The 21,944-nt window shown below is 33.9% G+C and overlaps 3 protein-coding genes across 7 annotated transcripts; 2 read left to right on the forward strand and 1 right to left on the reverse strand.

Moving 5' to 3' along the window:
• The first annotated feature begins 211 nt into the window (after positions 1-211).
• On the forward strand, positions 212-7,906 carry LOC125848048 (uncharacterized). 5 transcript variants are annotated; one of them, XM_049527837.1, is made up of 8 exons: positions 212-566; positions 1,968-2,071; positions 3,719-3,786; positions 4,691-4,763; positions 5,118-5,227; positions 5,303-5,410; positions 7,071-7,170; positions 7,539-7,906. In XM_049527837.1, exons 2-8 carry the CDS (start codon positions 1,988-1,990, stop codon positions 7,713-7,715), a joined length of 720 nt encoding a protein of 239 aa, XP_049383794.1. In that variant the 5' UTR covers positions 212-566; positions 1,968-1,987; the 3' UTR covers positions 7,716-7,906. The 5 variants fall into 5 exon arrangements, with proteins under 5 accessions (XP_049383794.1, XP_049383791.1, XP_049383793.1 ...); XM_049527834.1 differs by having other exon boundaries at positions 213-566; positions 1,918-2,071; XM_049527836.1 differs by having other exon boundaries at positions 213-566; positions 1,925-2,071.
• A 1,051-nt stretch (positions 7,907-8,957) lies between these two features.
• On the forward strand, positions 8,958-15,433 carry LOC125848049 (ras-related protein RABF2a). The gene is made up of 7 exons (XM_049527840.1): positions 8,958-9,184; positions 9,901-9,978; positions 10,084-10,251; positions 10,364-10,412; positions 10,784-10,857; positions 14,278-14,371; positions 15,141-15,433. Exons 1-7 carry the CDS (start codon positions 9,146-9,148, stop codon positions 15,239-15,241), a joined length of 603 nt encoding a protein of 200 aa, XP_049383797.1. The 5' UTR covers positions 8,958-9,145; the 3' UTR covers positions 15,242-15,433.
• A 1,364-nt stretch (positions 15,434-16,797) lies between these two features.
• LOC125848044 (probable aspartyl protease At4g16563) lies at positions 16,798-18,258 on the reverse strand. Its single transcript, XM_049527827.1, has one exon. It carries the CDS (start codon positions 18,256-18,258, stop codon positions 16,798-16,800), a length of 1,461 nt encoding a protein of 486 aa, XP_049383784.1.
• Positions 18,259-21,944: the final 3,686 nt, after the last annotated feature.

Consider the following 21,944-nt stretch of genomic DNA (forward strand, 5'->3'; position numbering starts at 1 on the left):
TAAAAACCCACAAATTACGAAAACTATCAAAATTTTCTCAATTCTTACTCAATCTTACCAAATCAACAAATCATAGTTCATAAACAAGATATCAAAATATTTTAATTCACCAAATTATATCCATTTTTAACCCAGAATTATAAATTTATAAATTATATTTTGTAAATAAAGGACATATCATTTAAATTTTACAACAAAATTCATACTCGGAGGGAGGAACAGGCACAAATTTTTGGGGAAAAAAAACGGATACAGAAACAGAGTGAACAAACTTGATTCTCTGGGAATCCGATTAAGGACGTGAGCTTCATCTGAAATCATCCATTAGAACTTCTTCCCTGGTAATCCCATTACGACTGGGTAAACTCTCGATGGTATTGGTTTTGACATAGGAGTTGGTTCGATTGCATGGTTTGAAGTTCCGATCGAGGTTTAGTCGTCCGGTCAAGGTTCCAGGTCCTGGTCCTTGGCATTGCATATACTCAGTTTCATTGTTGTTGGGTCTTCGTTCATTTTGCTGTGTCGGCTCGATTCAATTTTGGAAAGGAATTTCAGCTATACAGAAGGTTCATTTCTAATCCTATAGTATTTAATTAGTGCTTGGATTTTGATAGATCTATGTGTTACGAATTGAAATGCTTGGTTTTGATTCTTCTGTGATATTTTTTCATGTAGTGTTCTTATCACTGTTAAATTTTGGATTGATATTGAATTGAGATTTTAAATATATTTGTTGTTAGACAAAGTAAAGGGATAGTAGGAAGTAATCTGAAACTAAATGAAGTGTTTGAGCTCAGGTTCATGGAATTGATCGTACCGTGGGTGTTGCTAAATATTGAATTCGGGTTTCAACAAGTAAAAGGAGTTTTGGATTGTTACGGATGATAGATAGTGTTTGGGTTGGTAGGCAATTCTAGGTCTGTTTAATTGCATGTGTCTTTATTTGCTTTCAATAAAATTAATGTACTTTTCCCAGGAAAATGCCCCGAAGAATGTTTGTAAAGGAGGAAGGCTGTTCATGGACATGTAGCGTAGGATTCTAAGATAGGTACTTTCATTTCGGTTTATAATAATTTAGATATTGTTTTGAACCCATTTTTGGTGCCCGTGATTGCATCTCTTTGAGTTTTTCCAAATGAGTTACTATTTGAGCCAATACAAACCACATACAAGTCAACTAAAGCGACCGTGCTAAAACAACGAGACTCAAGGAGTGCCTCACACCTTCCTCTCGTTCAATAGAATTTCTTAACTGGAATCTCTGTCGTTGACCAGTCTATGAGTCAAACTTGTTTAAAAAGGGATATTTGTTTATTAAAGTGACTTGGCACACCAAAATCCAATGTAAAGTGGCGACTCCGATTTTAAAAATGAATCCCTTTTGAAACACATTTTTTGTCACTTTCAATCTTGGAAACCCTTTTGGAACTTAAAACGTAGATCTATCTTTTATGGTTAAAAATGGGGTGTGACAGTGCTATCTTAGTAGTTTTCATGTTTGTTTAGAGAGATGAATAAATTAACATATGTGACTATAATTATTTCAAAAAGGGACATTTGTTTATTAAAGTGACTAGTTCCTGAGTTGGTTATAGTATGCATTCAAGTGGGCCTTTTTGTTTGATTGGATCATGGTGCATTTATTATGTAGTGAAGTTGATTACTCCATTAATCTGCTTCAATTATTAGTTTGTTTTGAATTACAAATATTTTGAATATGTGATTATTAAGCAATTGAAGTAGGAAATATGAACGTTTAAACTAGGACTATGTACACTTCGTTAGTTCGTGGTCTTAAGATGTGAAGAATATGCTAGAAGTGCATGATAGAGCTAGATGGAAATTCTAAAATAAAGAAGAAACATAATCTGATGTAATGAGTAGAAAAATTGCATATTGTTCTACATTTTTTGCTAGATTACAGACATGTTCGGAAAGATTTGATTTTCTTGATCAGCTATTGACAGCAAGTTCCCCAGAGGGTGTCATGGGGTTGAGCAAAACTGAAGTGAACTTGAAGAGGTTACTTGTAACTGCACCACAGCAGCAAAATCAAGCAAAGCTTATACATGTATGCACAGGTCATTCGAGTTCAACACTTTAAAGAATTGATAATTGTGTTTGTTTATTTTTCTTTACATTCTTCCCTATGGCTTGGGTTTGCATGTATGTGAGATTTGTCGTGAACATGGTGAATTTATCAGCCCATTGATTTGATTGTGCTTTTTTTTTTGATAGTATACATTAAGATATTATATTCTTGAACAGACGATTCTAGTCCTTAAAGGCTTAATCTTTCTGTTTCTGTAGCATGCCTACACTCTAATATTGGTTTTTGTAATTTAGTTTCATTTTTCAGTCTTTGAGTGTGGGTATATCTGGATTGTAATTTCATTTCATTTTTCAGTCTTCGAGTGTGGGTATATCTGGTTATCTAATTTGGAAAAGTTGTGCTCGATCTAAATCACATGTTATAGTTACACAAAACAAAGACATCTGGTAGTCTTGATTTCCTGGGTATTAAGACTTCAGAGGCTCATTTCTTTGACTTTCATGATATGCTTTGAGAAGCTAACTTTGAAACACTAGGCCTGTGTAAATGAACCTTATAGGTATTGACTAGCAGTAGTTTGATGGCTATATGCTTTTCGATATCTTTTTGTTTTCTCTTCCTCTTGCCTATTATTTTGCTAGAGGTTTTGAAGAACTTATGAATTGTGCTATTTAATGGAACTCATATAATCTGTGTGGACCGTAAGCATGTAAGGAAGTCTTCTTTCTATTTTGGAAGCTTTATATATTCGAGCAGCTTCAAGTGAACTGGTGATTCACCAACAGAATGAAGGATAACGAGGATTTCCACTGTTCTGATACCAGTATGAGTTCATCCATAAAGAAGGCTATGTATCTTCATCCTACTTGGGCTGATTGAGTGGGTCTTTCCTCAAGTAATTTTATATGGACTGTTTGGGAAAAGATGGACCATTGTGCCTTTGATGGACAGAGAGGCTAATGGTCAACTCTGTCCCTTGTTAAATATATTCTCCTATTTTAGTTTATTATTGAGTAAAACTATAATGGAAAATGATAGTGTTCTATGGCTTTAGTTTTGGGACTTTAGTGCATACAGAGTAGTTGCATTCTCTAAGGATACATCTTTTTGGGCTTTGCAATACAAATTTTGTATACAATGTTGTACCCCACTTGCATGCCTTCAACACATTTACCTGTCAAATATATTTTTTGGAGAAAAAGTACTTTTCTGATTTTCTGATCTCAACATGGTGATTAAGATTAGTAGTACTGCAATATCACCATACCTAGGATGAACAGGGCTCAGGAAGGCTCCGCCACCTACTGAAGTTTTTTAATCAGATGTAGGATGAGAGATAGAGTCATAGTAATACCTCCTTGTCTTCCCTAATCTTCTGAACAAACATGCATCAACTGTTTTTTTGATGTCTCTGGTGGAGCCTCTATTTCAGGAAGCTGATCCTTTCCTTTTCTGCTGTATGTTCTCTGATGTAGTTGTTATATGTGAAAGTTGATAATTTTCTGTGCATACAGCTGCAACTTGTGGCATAGGTTTTTTCTACTTTCTATGAAAAGCTTTTCAGAAATCATGGCATAGGCAATTGCTTGTACAATTTTTGTCATCTGAATTTTTTCTTCATAGGGTATATGCATTTACTATTTCCTTTTTTTACATCTTTCACAGTATGTTGCCACTTTGCGGGAACTACTGGAGCAGTTGGCTGACGAGAGGAATTCTGATGGATTACCAAGGTCTATATGCTTTGTTCTTTTCCAATTAGATAATTTGAAGAAAACTCTATGTTGCTCGGACTCTTCAAAATCGTCAGGGGGTGCGTGTCGGATTCTCCTTCCATAGTGTATTTTTGAAGAACCTGACACGGGTGCGGCATTGAAATCGAAGAGTCCGACAACTTAGAGAAAACTACATGCTGCTACAAAAATTTCCAGACTGTTGGTTTCCTTACTATCTGTGACTGTTTTTTATAAAGTCCCCGCCTTCTGTTTGTTTAGCTTGAATTATCATTTAAATTTAAATGTATGCTTCTTCCTTGCCTTTTCACTCTACCTAATCAATAAAGTGGAAAGCCCTTATCATGGTCAGTTAGATGGAAACTCACCTTCCTTTGAGCTCAACTCTGCCTACCCTCCTCCAAATTGGACATATATTTTAGTTATATTTTTTGTAGAGTTGACTAATATCCTGCCTAAAATGAAAAAATCGCATCCTAACAGTATGACTAGTCTATTTTATCTCCTTCTATGGAGGAAGTTATGATGCTCTATGCGGACCGTTTGGTGGTGTGTGTAAGCAGTTATTTTCTGCATTTTTCTGCTTTTGTTATCTGTGAAATGACCAGGGATGACATAAAAGGAATTATTGTCTTCCTGTGTTTAGAATAGAACTTTAGCCATATACTTCTAACAACTCTAAATTTTTTCTTTACTGTGTGAGGAGAACGTTTTGAACTTCTATAGACTAGTCATGAGAGTTTTTCCTGTATTAAAAAAGCTAATATAGATTGATTTAATGCTTGAAATACTTTGCTTGAGGGTGTATGTTCTTATTGGATCTCTTTTTCAAAAAGAATAAATAAATTTACTAGATGCTTTCTTCCTGATGTGTGTTCAATTTTCATGTTGTCTCCCAATATAGGGTTTCAAAAGCCAAGGTGAATGAATATGCTGAGAACATTGAAGCTGTTGCTGCCAAGTTAGCTGTGCCCATGGTATGCATGTGCTAGTGTCATTTCTTGTGATTTACCATTCAGATTCACCTTGCTTTCTTAAATGAAAACATATCATATTGAGGTATTTTACTGATTTTGATGGAATATGAAGGAGCTGCCATTTTTTTAAAAATCAAATAGACTGTACTTGAAGTTTAGTGCCTTATTATTTGCTTTTAGTCCATAGAGCTCAGCATTTCAGACTTCATTATCCTTATGAATGTGGTTCAGACTTCAGTCTTCTCTTCTGGAGTTACCTTTCAACTTATTATAAACATATGCTAGTAGTTATTTGAAAATTTTCTTGCTTCTATTTATATGATTAACAAATAAATTATCTTCAACCACGTCCAGTCTGATATGCATACACCCGAGGAACCTGTGGGTGAGACTTCCAGCAGTGGAACTCCTAAAGCAGAAGAAAGTGTGAATTCTGCTTCTGAAGGATTGAGAAGAAGATTTGGGTACCTGTATTTTAGCCATTGTAATGTGCCATTTTATAATTCTCTCTCTTGACCGTTGTTCTTTGAATGAAACAGGGTCCATTCAAACAATGAGGAGAGATCTCGAGATACCATTGATTCTGATCAATCATCAGCTGCAGTCAAACTGGATGATGCTGCACGGACACATATTGAGAAGCATAGGTGCTCTATCTGTACTTCTTTTCTGTATTAATACTTATAGACAGTTTTTTTTGTTTGTTGACTTCTGTTCCACCAAGGCTTTCCCAATGTGTATCTGTTCCTGAGAAGGTACAGCTTGCCATGTGTGACTAAAAGTGTAGTATGTATGTGCCATCTAAAAAAAAAGGTGTAATAGATATCTGCTCTTATGGTGTAATTGATCTAGTTAAATATAAGCAGAACAGTGTAGGAAAAAACTCAAAAAGATTTATGGGAGTATTCTCATGGATAACATACTAACATAGGTATTTGTAAGGTCGAAGTTAATATTTACTAAAGTAGTTCGATGTCACTGTGCTTTTGTGAATGGAGGCAGAAGACAATGAAAAGTAGGTGTCCGTTGTAAATTAGATGTGGAGAAGTGGCCATGTGAAGTGGTCGGTTTTGCTTAAAGAGATGGATTTTGATAGAAATCGAGGACTTGGATAAACTATTGTGTTTCTCTGTTAAGTTCGGTTTTGATTAAAGAGATGGATTTTGATAGAAATCAGGAGTTGCATAAACTATTGTGTTTCTCTGTTAAATTTTCTACATTAGTAAATAGGAGTTATGCTGATTTTTCTTATCTCAAGCTAGGCAGATCTTCTTCCCATTCCTGTTACTGAAATGTCTTGGTGGAATGTTAGACTAGACAATGGAGAAATAATGTTTTAGTGGATTTAAAGTAGGTCCAGAGGACAATAACTTGAAATCTATCTTTTTGGAAAAATAAGAAGACTAACATAAAAACTCACATAGTTTCTACGCGAATGATGCACTGTTAATGTGTTAAACAAGGAAAAACATATGATGTTCCTTAAGGTGGTCGATTTGGCTATGAAAGTTGTTTCAGGTTTGAATATAAACCTAAGCAACGTATGATGTATCCTATTAGTAGTATGGATTATAAGCTAACACTTGCAAATATATCTGGGTGCAAAAGTTGGAGAATTCAATTTATTCGGAGCTCCCTTTAAGAGAAAAGCATAGTTCTATTGAAGTACATGAGAAATTTGAAAAAGGTTAGCAAATTGAAAGAAAAAATATTTGTCAATGTGGGGAAGATTAACTCATAAACAGTTGATTAGAGTTAGACATCAGTCCACCCTACTTTATGTCTTTGTTTCTAGTGCCTTGATAAATTTTTGAAATATTTGGACAAAAGAAGAAAGAACATTTCATGGGAAGGCAACCACAAGTCAAAAAGTTGTGTTAATACTGAAAAAAGAGAGGAAAAGGTGTGTGTGTGGAATGTGGGAGTTGGAAACAGTTGTGAAGATAGAACCAAGAAGATGACACTTGGTGGGGAAGGTTGTTGATGCAAATTATGGTATATAGATGAACATTGGTGCACAAATGTTGTTGTTTCCTCCTATAGTTTAGACTTCATCTGTAGAATTCAAAATTAAGTTCTGTTTTAATTTTAGAGATGGTAAGATAAATCCTAGACTGACTCATGGCTGGGGCATACTCTTTGCCACTGCCATATGTTTGGCCAGTTTTTTTCATTGTAGGAGAAAAGTAACCAGAGAAAGTAATCACTTATTTGTGCAATATTTATTTTTCTCAGAGAGGGGTGAGGTTGGTTAGCTATTAGGTAGAGTCTACTTGATAAACTATCAGATGTTGTCATCTTTTGCAGGAAACTTCAGGAGGATTTGACTGATGAAATGGTTGTTTTGGCACGGCAGCTCAAAGAGAGCAGTCTCATGATGAATCAATCCATCAAAAATACCGAGAAAGTAAGTCTTTTGTTTCGTTTCACTTTGCTTAAATTGATGGGAACTTCCTCAAACCGTTTTTGCTTTGAGAATGAATTTGCTATCTACAATCTAAACTATTATGTCTCTTAAGGAGGCAATTGAGGCCATTGGTAGCTCAAACTATCTTTGCTTTTCTGACACAACAATATTTATTATTCTTCCTCTGATATTACAATATGTTTGAGGATTCTTTACTAATTCAGTGCGAAATAGAAACAAAAAACAGTTAGTACTCAATTTATTCAGATTCATCTTGTCTAGTTACAGACTTCTTCCCTCAGTCTCTGGATTTACTAGTCACTTTGTTTATATTGTCCTCATAGTTTTCATATACAATGTGGATGCAGATACTCGATTCAACTGAGAAAGCAGTTGAGCATAGCCTGGCAAGTACAGGGCATGCAACTTCCAGAGCTATGGACGTCTATTCTCGGAGTTTCAAGACTACATGCTTCCAGTGGCTTTTGATTTTTGTCATGACATTAGTCTTTGTCATGGTTGTATTACTTATTCGAGTCACTTAGCACTTAGCAGCCAACACCTTTGTTACTGGAGATATAACACACAACTCTTGCCTTTTCCCCATCTGTGTATAGTACCAGAACATACCTCATTATTAGGGACAGGCAAAACCACCTGCATTACTCTCCTTTAATTTTATTCAAGTTTAACTCCATATGCTTTATGTTGGATATATTATTGGTTGTTTTTATTACTACACTCTTTCTTTAGTTATTTTTTTTTTCGTACTTACTGCTTGCCGACACTAAGCAGAAGTTCTAATAGAAGTCAAAGTAGTAGGTAAGCGTTGGCGTGTTATTACTCAAAAAAATTAAAAAGGGCCCCGGTTGGGTTAATTACGTGCAACTCCTTCAAGTTTGTAATTTTTAATTCTACCCCATTTATCAAGTTTTATTTATGTATGACCAATGTTTATATCAAAAACAAAATCTCGTTTTCTACCTTCATAGGATAGATACACTATTATTGGTAGACCCTCATCATACAATAACACATTATATTTATTTAGGAAAAATTACATAAGTGAAGGTCTTTTATTTAATAATTACCACTTTAAGTATACTTTTAATTTATTACTATTTTTGTCAACTTTTAGCAATACTTACTTAAAACAATTTTTCCTTTAAACTTAGCAAAAAATGCTGTCATTCGCAACTTTTAGCAATACTGTTATTCAGCCAAATTGTTATATATGGTTAAAAGAATAATGTTGACAAATGACGTAAATATTTTTTAAAAAGGGTACATGTAAGTGATTTTCCCTTATATTTATTAGAACTACCAAAACAATTTAAAAGATAACAATATTAAAATGGAAAAATAAACACAACTAATGAAACTAAACAAGTTAAAATGCAAAATAATGATGACAAAATGACAAGATAAACACAACTAATAAAACAATAATTAACAAAAAAAAAAAGTAAAAAAATACTATACTATATTTATTACTAATAAGAAGGGAAAAAAGGGAGACTTTCACGTCTCATTCACGTAAAAATATTAGGTAAATCACATAACTACCTACTAAGCTTCCATTATATCTTGCGTTCAAACCTTCCTATACTTTTTTTCATTTATTGATGAGATGAGAAAAAGAGGAAAAGGTGGATGGATGGTGGAAAAATACGTAGCAAATTTGCATTATTTTTTCTTTTTTCTGTTTTATAGAAAAATTCAAACGACTAAAAAAATGAGGAAATTTCGAGATAAAATAAAAAGAATCTTTTCTTCATCATTATTCATCAACAAGAGAGAGAAACAACTTTGGTTGAGTGTCCCTTTTTTTTTTGCAATTTCTTGACGTCAACCCTTCTTCTTCTTCCTCTTCCGTCTTTGTGAAGTCTAAATTCTGATCAGAACCCTAATCGAAACAATCGTTAAATCTCCAAAAAATCACTTTCCGCTTTCCCAATTTTGATCAATCATAGCTATGGCGACCAGTGGAAACAAGAATATGAACGCCAAATTGGTGTGCTTCCTTCTCATATTTAATTTATCAATTCTGCTTATGGGTTTAGCTTCAAATTTCAGAAAGATTCTTTCTTTTTGCTATATCTGATCTGGGTCCTCTTTAATTCTTCAGAATCATAGCTCATGACCTATAGTATTTTGTTTATTTTGGGTTTGATCACAAAAAGTTCCTCAATTTGAATGATTTATTGCGCTTTGTGTTTTATATCAAAAAATTGGATATGGGTTTTTTTTCTTTCTCAAAATTTTGCCTTGCTGATAATTTTTGTTTTTTTGTACTCTAATTTGCTAAATTTGATCTTTCACTTGGTTTTTATTTGCTGATGCTATGTTGTGGAAGTGTTGCTTGTTTGGAATACATTATACTTCCTTTTTCCATGACTTGGAATCCTCTTTTACTTCTTCAAGTGCGTACCTATTGTTCATGATAATCCATGTTATTCTTACTGTGATTATTGATTAGTACTTCCGATCTTGAATTTCAATATTTCTGTGCTCCTTTTCCCCTTTTACTGCTTCCATCTTTTAATGTTTGGTGTTCTGTTTCAATAAATACACTTTACACTAGGGGATCATTGTTTCACTTATTCTAATGACGTGGTCCTGATAAAAAAGGATTATTCTAATGATGTAGTTTTTTCTGAACTGCAGGTTTATGAACTTGATGTGTTGACCCTGACACTGATAAACTAATGAAGTGTCTTTTGGTTTTAGGTGCTCCTTGGGGATGTTGGAGCTGGAAAATCTAGTCTAGTTCTGCGTTTTGTTAAAGGACAATTTATTGAATTTCAGGTAGGTGCTTAGTTTACCATTTGATATGTGAAGAATGGTTTCTGAACTTGCGTTTTTAAAATTGGGACCTTGAGACTTGACATAACTTGCTTATGTTTTATGTAGGAATCAACCATAGGTGCTGCATTTTTCTCCCAAACAGTAGCAGTAAATGATGCAACTGTAAAATTTGAAATATGGGATACAGCAGGCCAAGAGAGATACCACAGTCTAGCTCCAATGTATTACAGAGGAGCTGCAGCTGCTATAATTGTTTATGATATAACAAATCAAGTAAGTTTTTTAACCAGATTCTGTCAAATCCTTATAATTCAGTCTATACTGCTGTCAGTAGGTGCTAGCATGTTATCTTTGGTAACTAAGATTCTCAATTCATTATTGATAGGCATCATTTGATAGAGCAAAAAAATGGGTTCAGGAGCTTCAAGCACAAGGTACCTTTGACATCTTAAGACTCATTATTGTAAGGCTGTTTTTAAATGTTCCTAACTTCAATTAATGTAAGAAATAGTTGATGTATAATTAGGGAGAGTTTCAGCTGCTTGAGTTACGATAAAGTTTGATGGCCAAAAAAAGCTGAAAAACTCTTTTAACTTTTGGCTCTCAATTGGTGGGTAATATGAGGGGATGGATTGGAAATAGTGCTTCACCCATGGTTGTCTGAACTTGAAAGTTGTCACACAACCATATCAAAGGAACTAAGCACTGGTTCCTTTTCTCACGTGATGCATACATCAGTGTTCTTTGAATGAAACATATTGCCTGTTCATATGTCTTACTTTTTTCTATCTCACGCTGGTCCCAGGTAATCCAAATATGGTGATGGCACTTGCAGGAAATAAGGCCGATTTGTTAGATGCAAGAAAAGTGGCTGCTGAGGTTAGTGCATTTTATTCCTCTAACTAATCACAGTTTTCCATGCTATAGTTAGTGATGTGCAGAAGCACCACAAAACAAAAGGCCTAGCCAGAGAATAGGCTGTCAATTTAGGCATATGATGTTGTAAACATGCCCAATTATCTAAGAGTTGGGTGAGTGATAGTTTCAACTACAAGCCTGAGATAACTAGTTGAATCTAATAACATTCAGGATTTAGAAGCTGTACCCTAAGGGGTTGAGGTATCCAGTGCGATTTTCTCCTTCTCATGTTACTGCCCATACTTGAAAAGTAAAACCGGTCATTGAAATTAACAAGACACACATGCTTAAAGCTTCATTGTTGGCCTGCTCTTTTATGTTTCTTTTTTCCCTTTCCCCGCTGTCCCTTTCTTTTTTTGGGTTGCTTTTTGAAGCAATTGGGTCCTGGCCCCGCCACTCACTCTCTCAGTCAGTTAGAGTTGATGAAAAAATATTGATGTGCAATCTTTAATTGCAGCGCGAAATAAAGAATGAGAACCTAATTTTATTATTTTAATTGATTTGATCACTTTTTAAGATAGAAGTGTAATATATCCCAAAATAGTGCCATTTCATTTCACGATTAATGGATCTTTTGTTCTAAAGCGGTATAGAGTAACTTCATTTTCTAGGATAAAACATTGTTCCCTCATTTGCATGCTAGTGTGCATAACAACTAAATTGCATTTCGTACTTGATTTTTTTAAGGCTATAATAGCTTAGTATCTTCGGGGTTTATCTTTGTAGTGGCTGAGATGTCATGTATAACAATGATCTGAAGCTCATTAACTGAGCATGAAAATAGAGTGATGGTTCTCATCTGTCCAATCGGCTTGGATACCAGATACAGATAAGTGTGCTAATTGTGCCTACGTGCTGATGCCTCAATAAGAATCCCCTTGAACTGGATTCAGAGGAGAGCAATTTAATTCCTACCCTTAGATCCTTGTCTGAAATGAAAATAACTTTCTTGTTCGGTTCAAATCAAAATATCAGTATTTCTTGGTTGCTGATTCGAAATTTCTAATTTTGAAGTAAGCACATATTATACTTGCAATTTCTTGTGCCAATTTTATTTCTATTTTGTATTGGACGCGCATCTTTCAAAGATTCAACCACCTAATGTCAGAAACCTCACCAAAAAAAGTACTATATTTCATATGAATGAGTGGGAAAATGTTATTGCAAACACAATATGAAATTAAAGTAAGAAAAGAAATGATAAGAAATAAACGACCAAGCAAAGCAAAGATAAAATAAAGAAAAAACCAAAAAACTCAGGGAAGGAAGGTAGACCGACATTACACTGGCTGCTACTGGTAACCCGATATATGGAACTGTGTAAGTATTCAGTAAAGGACTAAAGGTACATTTTTCTTTTTTTTTTTTGGGGGGTGGGGGGGGGGGGGGGGTTTAGTGTCTTTTAAAGAATCTTCTGCAAGTACGGTACTCATATCATACCTCTTTGACATAGATATGGTAAAGAAAATGAAGGATGCATGTATATATACAATTTTTTTATTAGGAATACTCTTTGGCAAATGTGGTGGTGGGGGGTTGGGGGGGGATGAAATCTTCAAGGACCTGTAAGAAGCAAAGAGGAAAAAGTGGGAATTATTGGGGACAGGGAGAAAGTGGTGTTGGATGGCTGAAGAGGAACAACAACAACATCATACCCAGTTTAAATCCACAAGGGGTCTGGGGTGGGGAGGGTAGAGTGTATGCAGACCTTGCCTGCATACATTGGGAGGTAGAGAGGTTGTTTCCGATTATCGCACTATTTTGTTGTAGTTATTGTTCCTTTTTTCAGAATGCTAAAGAGAGTTGGAATTGTAGTCATATATGGACAGCGAAGGGGAAGAGAAGGTAATATTGGCAACCTTTTGTTGGGAGAGAGTGTTTAGTAGTGGCAGAGAGGGCTGCTGTTATTTAAGAATAGGTTATTCATCTGTGTGGATACTTTTCCAACTTCTCTTTCCAACTCACAAAGAAAAGAACAAGGCTCTTGTTGGCTGGAAGTTGCCAATAATCACAAGGAAAAAATATTAACAATTCCAATACATCAAGGATGTTAAGAGTATAAAGCACAAGGAGAGTTTAAGGTATAATTTGCAATGTGGTTTGGCAAAAACAACATACCCAGTAATTCTCTTTATTTTAAAAACCAACAGTGGAGCACCCTTCTTATCAACCCCCCAAGAGATGCACCCTAATTTTGGTCTAGTGGTAAGAGTGCAGCATGTGATGAACGGACAAAAGCCTGGTATTTAAATGGAGAAAAGTAGAGGGGTGGACCCATTATCCACTGAGTTTCGAACCATGTGACCGCTAACTATCGGAGATTTCTCAGTTATCAAAAAGTAAAACAAATTTGGTGAAAGTGGGTAAATCTAGGCACACAGATAATAATTTAAACATGCATTGATATTTTCCTATGGGATCTTGTTGAAAAGTCTCAGGTTTGTTAGAGTTGAGCTATTCTGCTTCCCATCCAATTCTGCATTTTCATTAGAACTTTTCCTCTTGTTTCATTTCTTTCACTGTAGTTTGGCATTGTTCTAGATTCTTAACTGAAATATCTCTGCCTGCTCACTTTTCTAGCTTGATTTTGCCTTAATTTTAAGTTTTATATTTAATGCTGAAGATCCGTATTAGTGATATCTTTAGTTTGTATCATGACGAATGATGGTTTTGGATACACTTGATTGAGTGAGATTTGTATGTCAGTAGAAAAATTTAGAGAATTTCTACTGTTAGAGAACCTATATTATTGGTTATTGGGATGGAATTTGTTCAAATGGAACAATATGTATAATGGGGATTCAAATAGTCAAACCCCAAACTAGAATGGGATTTAGGCGGTCTAGGGATAATTGTGCACCTTGACTAATTATTTGGGTTTATCTATATTTCTCACCAGCATGGGTACTGGGTAAGTATACTAACTGAAGTTTAGGTATATGGGTAGAACTCACATAGCGTTCTATCTACTGGGATTGGTTTCCAAGATCTCTTTGACTGTTAGGTCATGCCCTTGGGGACTAAACTCATTTGCAGTTCCTAACCTAGCTATGTCCTAACTGGCATTTTGGATGTAAATGTAGAAGAAAGCATTAGACAATCACTGGATTTTTTTCTAATAATCTAGGTGGATAGTTAAAAATAATATCGTGGTCTAAAGGTCAGTTGGTTAGTGAGTCAATTTTTTTATGTCAGTGACCCATTTTACAAATATAGACTTCTGTCTATGAGATTTGGTGTTATCTATTCAATTTCTTAAATGTGCATCCAGAAGATCTCAAAAGTTCTTGCTCAATTAGCATTGTGTCTGAACTGGTATTCTGAATAACAGATTTTTCACTGAAATACATCAGTACTGATATGGTATTATTGCTTTTTCAGGAAGCACAAACATATGCGGAGGAGAATGGTCTGTTCTTCATGGAAACATCTGCAAAAACTGCATCTAATGTTAATGACGTTTTCTCTGAAATAGGTAAATACTTGCATTCATTTTGTTGTGTTTTGGACTGCCAGATAGCATTTATGGTAGATCAGTCATGTTTATGCTCTTATTGGCTACACATATCACTATTGTTGTGTTATCAGTTTTAAACCACTACTTATATGCATTTTGTATGACATGTCGTGACTGGGAACAAAAATAAAAATAAAGTAGAGGAACTAGAAATTATTAAACTAGTTATGGAGGATTGTTTTTGATGAGTAGGTCACTAGATGATTTAAAATGTGGTGTTTATTCTGTTTTTGGATCTTTAGATTGGTTAGATGTTTTACTTGGAAGTAATACTAGTACTCGACATATATAGTATAATTTTTTGTTGGCATTTCCAATCCACTAATTAATAAACCATGTATTATCTATGGGTGAAATTGACATTATCATAAATGGCAATTCAATGTGGATAATGATACATGGTATTAGCGATACATGTATGTGATCATAGAAATGACAAGAATGCCTTCGAAATTGTTACTTCTCAGGCTTTGGATATATAAAAACACGTTTGATTGTAAAATCACTCTTAAATTCTATCATTCTCAAGAATAAACATCTCACCGTATAGTGAATAACTGGTTCCTTTGGAACTTCCAAATGTTGTGGTGGTTAATCTTAGCTATTAAATTCCTCTGCAATAGTCTCACCAAGTTGGATTTTGTCTGACTAATTGCTGTATATATCTGGAAACAACCTAACATTTTTATCAACCTGAATATCTCTTGAACTGTTTGTTCACTTGCAGCAAAGAGACTGCCTCGGCTTCAGCCAGCACAAAATCCATCTGGGATGGTTCTTATGGATAGGCCTGCTCAAACACCGGCTACTGCTTCTTGTTGCTCTTAAATCTCTGCTGGTGCTTTTCATCTCAATGTTGTTTTTGCTTAATTTGTTTGTGCTGATTGTTAGAGTTCGTTGTGCCCATGGTCCATCACTGTACAGATTTCATGAAAAAAATCTTCAATGTTGCTGAACTCTCTTCTATGGATCCTCCTAATGTAATGAGATTCTGTGACATGCTTCAGTATGCTATTAAACGAATATATGCATCATATAACTATTTAATATTCATTGGGTCTGTCAGTCGTTTGAGATTGATGTGTAGTAATAGTAGTATCGGAGGGACTTATGAATCAGCCATCAGCTATTCATATACAATCAAACTTCTCTATAATGACGTAATGACGTTCGTTTGTATATTTTTTGACTGCTATATAGATTATTATAGAGCATTGAATAAAGTCGGTTCCAAAAGAAATCAACCTGGCTGTTATACTGAAATATTGTTTTAGAGGATAACTGATAGCTGAGTTGATCAATCTGAATATAGACAAGTACTACTTGTTTTAGATTATGTCTATGCTTTCTAATGATATATAGATATATGATCTTTAGTACTATATGATTAGTTACTAAATATCAACCACTTCCATTGGGATGTATCTTCCTCTTTGGTAATTAAATTAATCGAAATGATATTAAGATGCTAAACTATGCCGAAGAAACTGAACTAATCAAAGATTTAAGAACAAACAACATAGTATGAGAATGAAAAGGGCAATTTGGTGCATAAAGTATCCCGCGTCTGGAGGAGGGCAACTTTATTGCTGTTTCAAGATGCCAATCTACTTCCCACGAGTATTTTTTGCAATTTCATTCGTCTTTTTTAACCTTGAAGAAGACAAAAAGCATTTGAAACTCTAAACTAAAACCTCAAAGTCGACCCAAAGGAAGTTCCAATATCACTGACTTACTGTCCCCTTTTATCTGTTCTATTCCTTATTAATAACTAAAGCATATTTTCTCTATCTTCCCAGTGAAAAACTAAGTGATTCACATTTTATAGTTTTCGTTTTAATTATTGTTCGAAGGTAAAATTTTTTTTTTTTACTTTTCTTCTATCAATTATGTGAACTATATATGTATAGTAGCATATACATTACAGTAATAAAATTGTAGGATTGTTATCCCAATTCTTTGTAGCAATACAAGAATATACATCTATTCCTACGTAAAATCTTAACAATCTGTTTCTCAACCTCTACAAAATTAGTTTCTTATCAATTTCTCAGGACCTCACTTGTGGGGTTACACGGGATATACATGTTGTTGTATCAATAATCCTTATTATGTAATCCATATGCATGTTGGTACTGTTTTCGCTATATTAAAATAAAAATAAAAATGATAGATATGTCATATTGTTGAAAGTATTGCAGATACAATTCAAAATGATTTTTTTTTTGTTAAACTTTCTTCAACAATACACAAAAACATCATAAAACAAAAGCACTAAATTTAAAATTACAGCTCCTGGCTGAGGTCCATATATGTATAGTTTTTATTGGACACAAAAGTAGCTAGCAGAATCCAATTACTTTCATTAATATTTATTTATGTAGCTATGTCTTGTGAAGCCCTTGAGAAGTTGCAGCTGAGGCACAATCAGTAATTTGAAACCCAATCCTTTCTTTCTCCAAATCATACACAACTTCCACATTTTGTTGTTGGAAGTTTCCGAAAATCCCCGCTGGCCCTTCTTCGGAATCTTCCATGCTTTGGAACAACAAACATTTCACCACTGTTGAGTTTCGTGGTGCACCCATGGCATAGAAATTGTTCCCATTAGGCAAAACAAGGCTAACATTATTCAAGAAATGGAATGTTATTGAAGGGAAATCATCGGTAACTAGACTATTAAGGTTGTTATTAGGGCATGGGAGCCTATAACATAGGTCAAACCCTGTCTGTGCCTCGATATCCTCAGCACGTGGGTAATTTATGGATGATCGAAGGGCGGTGAGAAGATTCGAGTAGAATGGTTCAGGTAGGTGAGTGTAAGTGGTTCCGGAATCAATCAACATTCCTCCATTGCCTAAAGAATCAAATTCTCTCAAGGTTAAGGGAACCTGTGTAGTGGCACCATTTCCCACAGTTATAGCTTCTAAGCCAATGTAATAGAAATTAGGGTACATAGGGCTTTTCAACATAGGAGTAAATTGGAAATTTTCTTTGAAGGAAATGGCTTGATCCCCTACAACTAGAGGACTAGATATATTAGGGTTATTTGCAAACTTGAAAGGCAAGAAGCAATGTGAAAAACCCTTTTGAAGAAACCCTAATTGTGAAGGCAAAGAAAGTGGCCCTTTACCAAACCCTACAATCCCAATAGGCTCTCTATAAGTTGTTCCAACACATCCAAAGACAAACTTTGGGACTTCCCTAATGGAATTAGGGTTTGAACTAGTCCCATGAACTCGAAGAGTATCTCTAGTTAGGGTTCCCGATACGATACCTTCACCATATGTGTAAGCAAAAGAAGGACATGGCCTAGAACAAGTGCCCTTAAGTAGACTATTCAATGAGCATCCAGCAATAGTACATTGATCAAAAGGATTATCGGAGCTATGGATATCGATACAAGAGGAACTACCACATAAATCCCTATAGGAAGAAGATGAAAATGAAGGAGAAAAGCTTGACATTAGCTTGTGATCCCTATAGTCATCACAATCTATACAATCAAATGATAGGTTACCACAAGGTACCCAAGTAAGGTCACTTCCAGTATCCATATACACTTGGATAATTTGTGGGGGTGTTCCTATATTCAAAGATATCAAATAACCATCTCTCACTTCTCTCAATGGCTCCCTTATGTCCAATGTTTCTGAGTTTTTTTCCACTAAATTATACGATGATTTAGGTATCGTAAGGCTGGTTTTCGTTTGAGTTAAGCTTAACACCAAGGAATAAGAAGGTTTTTTTCCCTTTGCATAGCATTGGTTGAAATGAAGCAATGCACTAGAAAGAAAGAAGAAGATGAAGAAGTAAGTTGAGAGGCTAATAAAAGATGTTGTCATTTTCCTTGATGTTTAAATTCTTAACATGAAATAATGCAAGAGGAAGCTGGTATTTATAGCAATTTCTAGTGTTAATGGAGGGAATTAGGGTTTCTTGAACTTTAACTTAAGCTTTTCTGTGCTTACAGATGTTGCATGGTGAAGAATGATTAATTAATTTTTCCTTTTCTTTGTTATTTTTTTGTTAATGGGTATTTCAATAAATAAATAAAAATGTATAGGAAAGAAATAAGAAAGTGTACCAATGTGACCTTGTGTCAACGAAGTGGATTCAGGTCTTAGGTTCAAACCTCGGAGACAAAATACATTAGGTGATTTCTCCTATTCAAAGTTATTAATATATACACCATGAAATTAATCAAGATGCGTTACATTAGGTGATTTCTTCTATGCAAAGTTACTAGTACACCGTAAAATTAGTCGAGATGTGGGCCAGAAAGAGGAATCTTGTTGCACAATAATTTAAAGTGAAAATGAAATGAGTTTGCATGGCTTTTCTTATAGTGATTCAGTCATTCTAGAAAGGGATAGTAGGCCGCATATTACCTGAATAGATCGATTCCGTACGTACCAATCAGTTGAAAAACTACTAGGCGTGCTGTTATTTTAATTATTTCTATCAATAATGATTATATATTAGTTTTAGTATCATTATAAATTTATAATTAAGGAGTGTTTAAAGAGGGTGTCATGTTTGAGTTTAAAAAGCTGCCTTATGGAAGTAAATGAGAAGTGGTTTGCACGTGGAAATGCACACAAGAAAATGCTACTACTATACTAATAATACTATGAACAAATTAAATAGTTTTGCTAATTCATATTAGTTAAATGATGACATTACGAGAAGCGGCGCATCTGACACAGATTTGGACCACTCTTTATATGTGTTTGTCACGGAGATCTAAGTTTATAATTGGTTAACTCGACGAGTTAGGCTTGTCAATTTAATATTGATCATGATCGTTGATTTTGGATCGTGACATAATATTCGAATCAAAAGGATTTACAACTAAACATAGTCTTTTAATCTCTTTAATAACGTGCACATTAGAGCAAAACATTAACAAATCATCAATATTTGACTAATTTTGTAGTACTCGTTTACAACTATTTTCAAAATGCTCTTCTTCTTCAAATATCACATTATTTTTTTGTTAATATACAAACGCCTACTGAATTAATCTTTCCAAATTTCATTAATCTAAAATGAATTAAGAAATTAATGTCCTCTACGGATGGATTCAATTCTCCATTAGCCAATTCTTCTTTACTCCGATGATGTAAAAAATCCTTGTGTAAGTTATAATTAATACAAACCAAACAATCTTAACTGCATCAAAATCAATCTTAGACTAAACAAACAAAGGGAAAAAAAACAAAAAAACATGTACTACGAACAAAAAGTAGAAGCATGATCGATGATTCACAAATGATCATGATTTGAGATAGTGGCCACCATGTCACTACCAACAAGAACCGTTTTTTATTTTTCATTTTTCTAAGAAAAAAATATTAAAATAATCATTATCTATTTGAAATTTACTGCTTATTCGAATTTCAACTTCGTATGTTAAAACATTTCTGGTTAAATATAACACAATTCTCATAACTTAAAACGGTAAACATAAAAAAAAAAAAACAAAAAAAAAATAATCTCATCCATTTCGCTACACCCGTTATTGGTACTTGCCTTGGTTGGTTTTATAGTATTGAAAACAAAGAGGCGATATATCATAATCAAAGTAGGATGGCAATCAAAGGTGGAGCTAAGTGGAGGTTTGTGAGTTTGGACGAATTCAATAGTTTTTCTGTAGATTCTATATTTATAGTAGAAAGTTAAATAAATATATATGTATGTATATTAACTTGTGAAAATACTTTTCACGCTAGAGTTGTGGATTCTCAAACCCTACTATCAACAAAAAGTTTCTCTTTTTAATTTTAAAAAAAACTTAGAAACTCCAAACTCCTAATTTTAGATCCCAAAAACTCTTAATCTTGGCTTCGACTTTGAATTGACAGCAATGTCGAGACAACAAAGTTTAATCTGTAATTTTAGAACCATCAAATTCTTAATCATGACTCCGCCTCGCAGCAGTGTCGAAACTCGAGACAGATCATAATGCAGCAAAGTTTAATCTGATGTGGACATGACGCTATATTCCTTAAACTACGCCACCTTGTCATAATATCTTTTTTCTTTTGTTTGTTTAGTTTGTTTTCATTTTACCCCTTTGTTGATCTGCTTTTACACTTCACACCCCTATACTTCTGAAATTTTCTTCAGTGGCTTCCTAACTCCCTAGCTAAATACATTAGCCACTACAACAAAAATAATTTTTAACATCAATAATATGCACATTAATAAAGAATGATAAAGTCTTTATCGATATTAATTAATTATCATTGAATTCAATGTCACTGCAGGCTTTAGAAACATTTACAAAAAGTGTTAAGAATATATTTAATGGCAATTAAGTTATCGCCGTTAATTAATTGCGATCATTCAAAGTGTAGTGATCAGTATAGACCAAAGCTTTATTGTACGATATTATTTTCCCATTTCTCATCGATCTCAGAAATATTTGGAGTGATAAAACATATTTTAGTTTTGCCTTTGAGGCCATATTAATTTGTTGAATATCTAGATCTCAAGTTTCTACAATTTGAGATCTAATTTATTCCCTAATTATAGTAATATTTTAATGTGACTTATTATTCCAAATGTGAGTTCTTTCGTCGTCATGTTAGTGTGTATTTAGACAAACTTGATTGAAAACTAAATTGTAATCTTAGCAATAATAGATGAACTATACTTCCATCTCTTTACTCATAAAATAAATGAGCATTTAGTCATGAAATTTGAAGGTTCTATTCTTGTGGTTAGGTACACATTCAATCTTTTCTTGGTGTATGGAACTAGTGGCGGCTTTACGAGCCTAAAAAAAACAGTTGTTTTAGGTCTTCAAAATTGAGGGGGCTTTTCTTTAAGTAATAACAAATTATAGAATATTGAGTTTTATCGATAACAAATATAAATTTTTCATATAAGTGGAAAAATTATTTGAAGTTTGATAAATCTAAAATACTATGTCTCAAAAATATATGGATCGACTATAATAAACTTCATTTAAAAAAAAATAATAATCAAAATTTAAGACCTCTGTTCGAATTTGATTTTAGGTCACTGATATGTTTGATTCGCCCTGTATGAAACGTTATCAAAGAAGGCTATTTCACCAATTGGCAACTCAAATGGATTCATTAGCCAAATTTTCTCGAAATAAATGTTCAACTTGCAATATTCGATATTGAATTTATTGACATAATATTTCTATTTTGCAATATCCGATATTGAATTTATTGACATCATATTTCTATTTTTCCATCTTATCTTTAGAATTAATTCCTACTACATAGCTTTCAATTCATCCTGACCTGAATATAGGGGGGAAACACGAAAAACTTGAAAACGTAAGGGGTTAATTTTGAAAACTTTCCAAATAATTTTTAAGAAAATGAAAAAAGAAAAAGAAAATATTATTTAAGTATGCAACATAGCTTTTTCTATTTGTAGAAAAATGTCAGTGATTTGACTGCTTTATACTAATTTGGTTAAAATAATGAGTTAGTCACTTTCAAGTATATGGTTTATACAACCCATGAATTGTACTTGCTAATATTTG

The sequence above is a fragment of the Solanum stenotomum genome, chromosome 12 (genome assembly GCF_019186545.1).
Source record: "Solanum stenotomum isolate F172 chromosome 12, ASM1918654v1, whole genome shotgun sequence".
In the NCBI taxonomy this organism is placed as follows: Eukaryota; Viridiplantae; Streptophyta; class Magnoliopsida; order Solanales; family Solanaceae; genus Solanum; species Solanum stenotomum.

Excerpts from the sequence above, each read along its gene's own strand:
- LOC125848048 (XM_049527837.1), top strand. The coding sequence starts at position 1,988 with ATGGGGTTGAGCAAAACTGAAGTGAACTTGAAGAGGTTACTTGTAACT. Across the intron at positions 2,072-3,718 it reads ATCAAGCAAAGCTTATACAT|TATGTTGCCACTTTGCGGGA; the intron begins GTATGCACAGGT and ends CATCTTTCACAG. Across the intron at positions 4,764-5,117 it reads CCAAGTTAGCTGTGCCCATG|TCTGATATGCATACACCCGA; the intron begins GTATGCATGTGC and ends AACCACGTCCAG.
- LOC125848049 (XM_049527840.1), top strand. The coding sequence starts at position 9,146 with ATGGCGACCAGTGGAAACAAGAATATGAACGCCAAATTG. Across the intron at positions 9,185-9,900 it reads AGAATATGAACGCCAAATTG|GTGCTCCTTGGGGATGTTGG; the intron begins GTGTGCTTCCTT and ends TTTTGGTTTTAG. Across the intron at positions 10,858-14,277 it reads CAAGAAAAGTGGCTGCTGAG|GAAGCACAAACATATGCGGA; the intron begins GTTAGTGCATTT and ends TTGCTTTTTCAG.
- LOC125848044 (XM_049527827.1), bottom strand. The coding sequence starts at position 18,258 with ATGACAACATCTTTTATTAGCCTCTCAACTTACTTCTTCATCTTCTTC.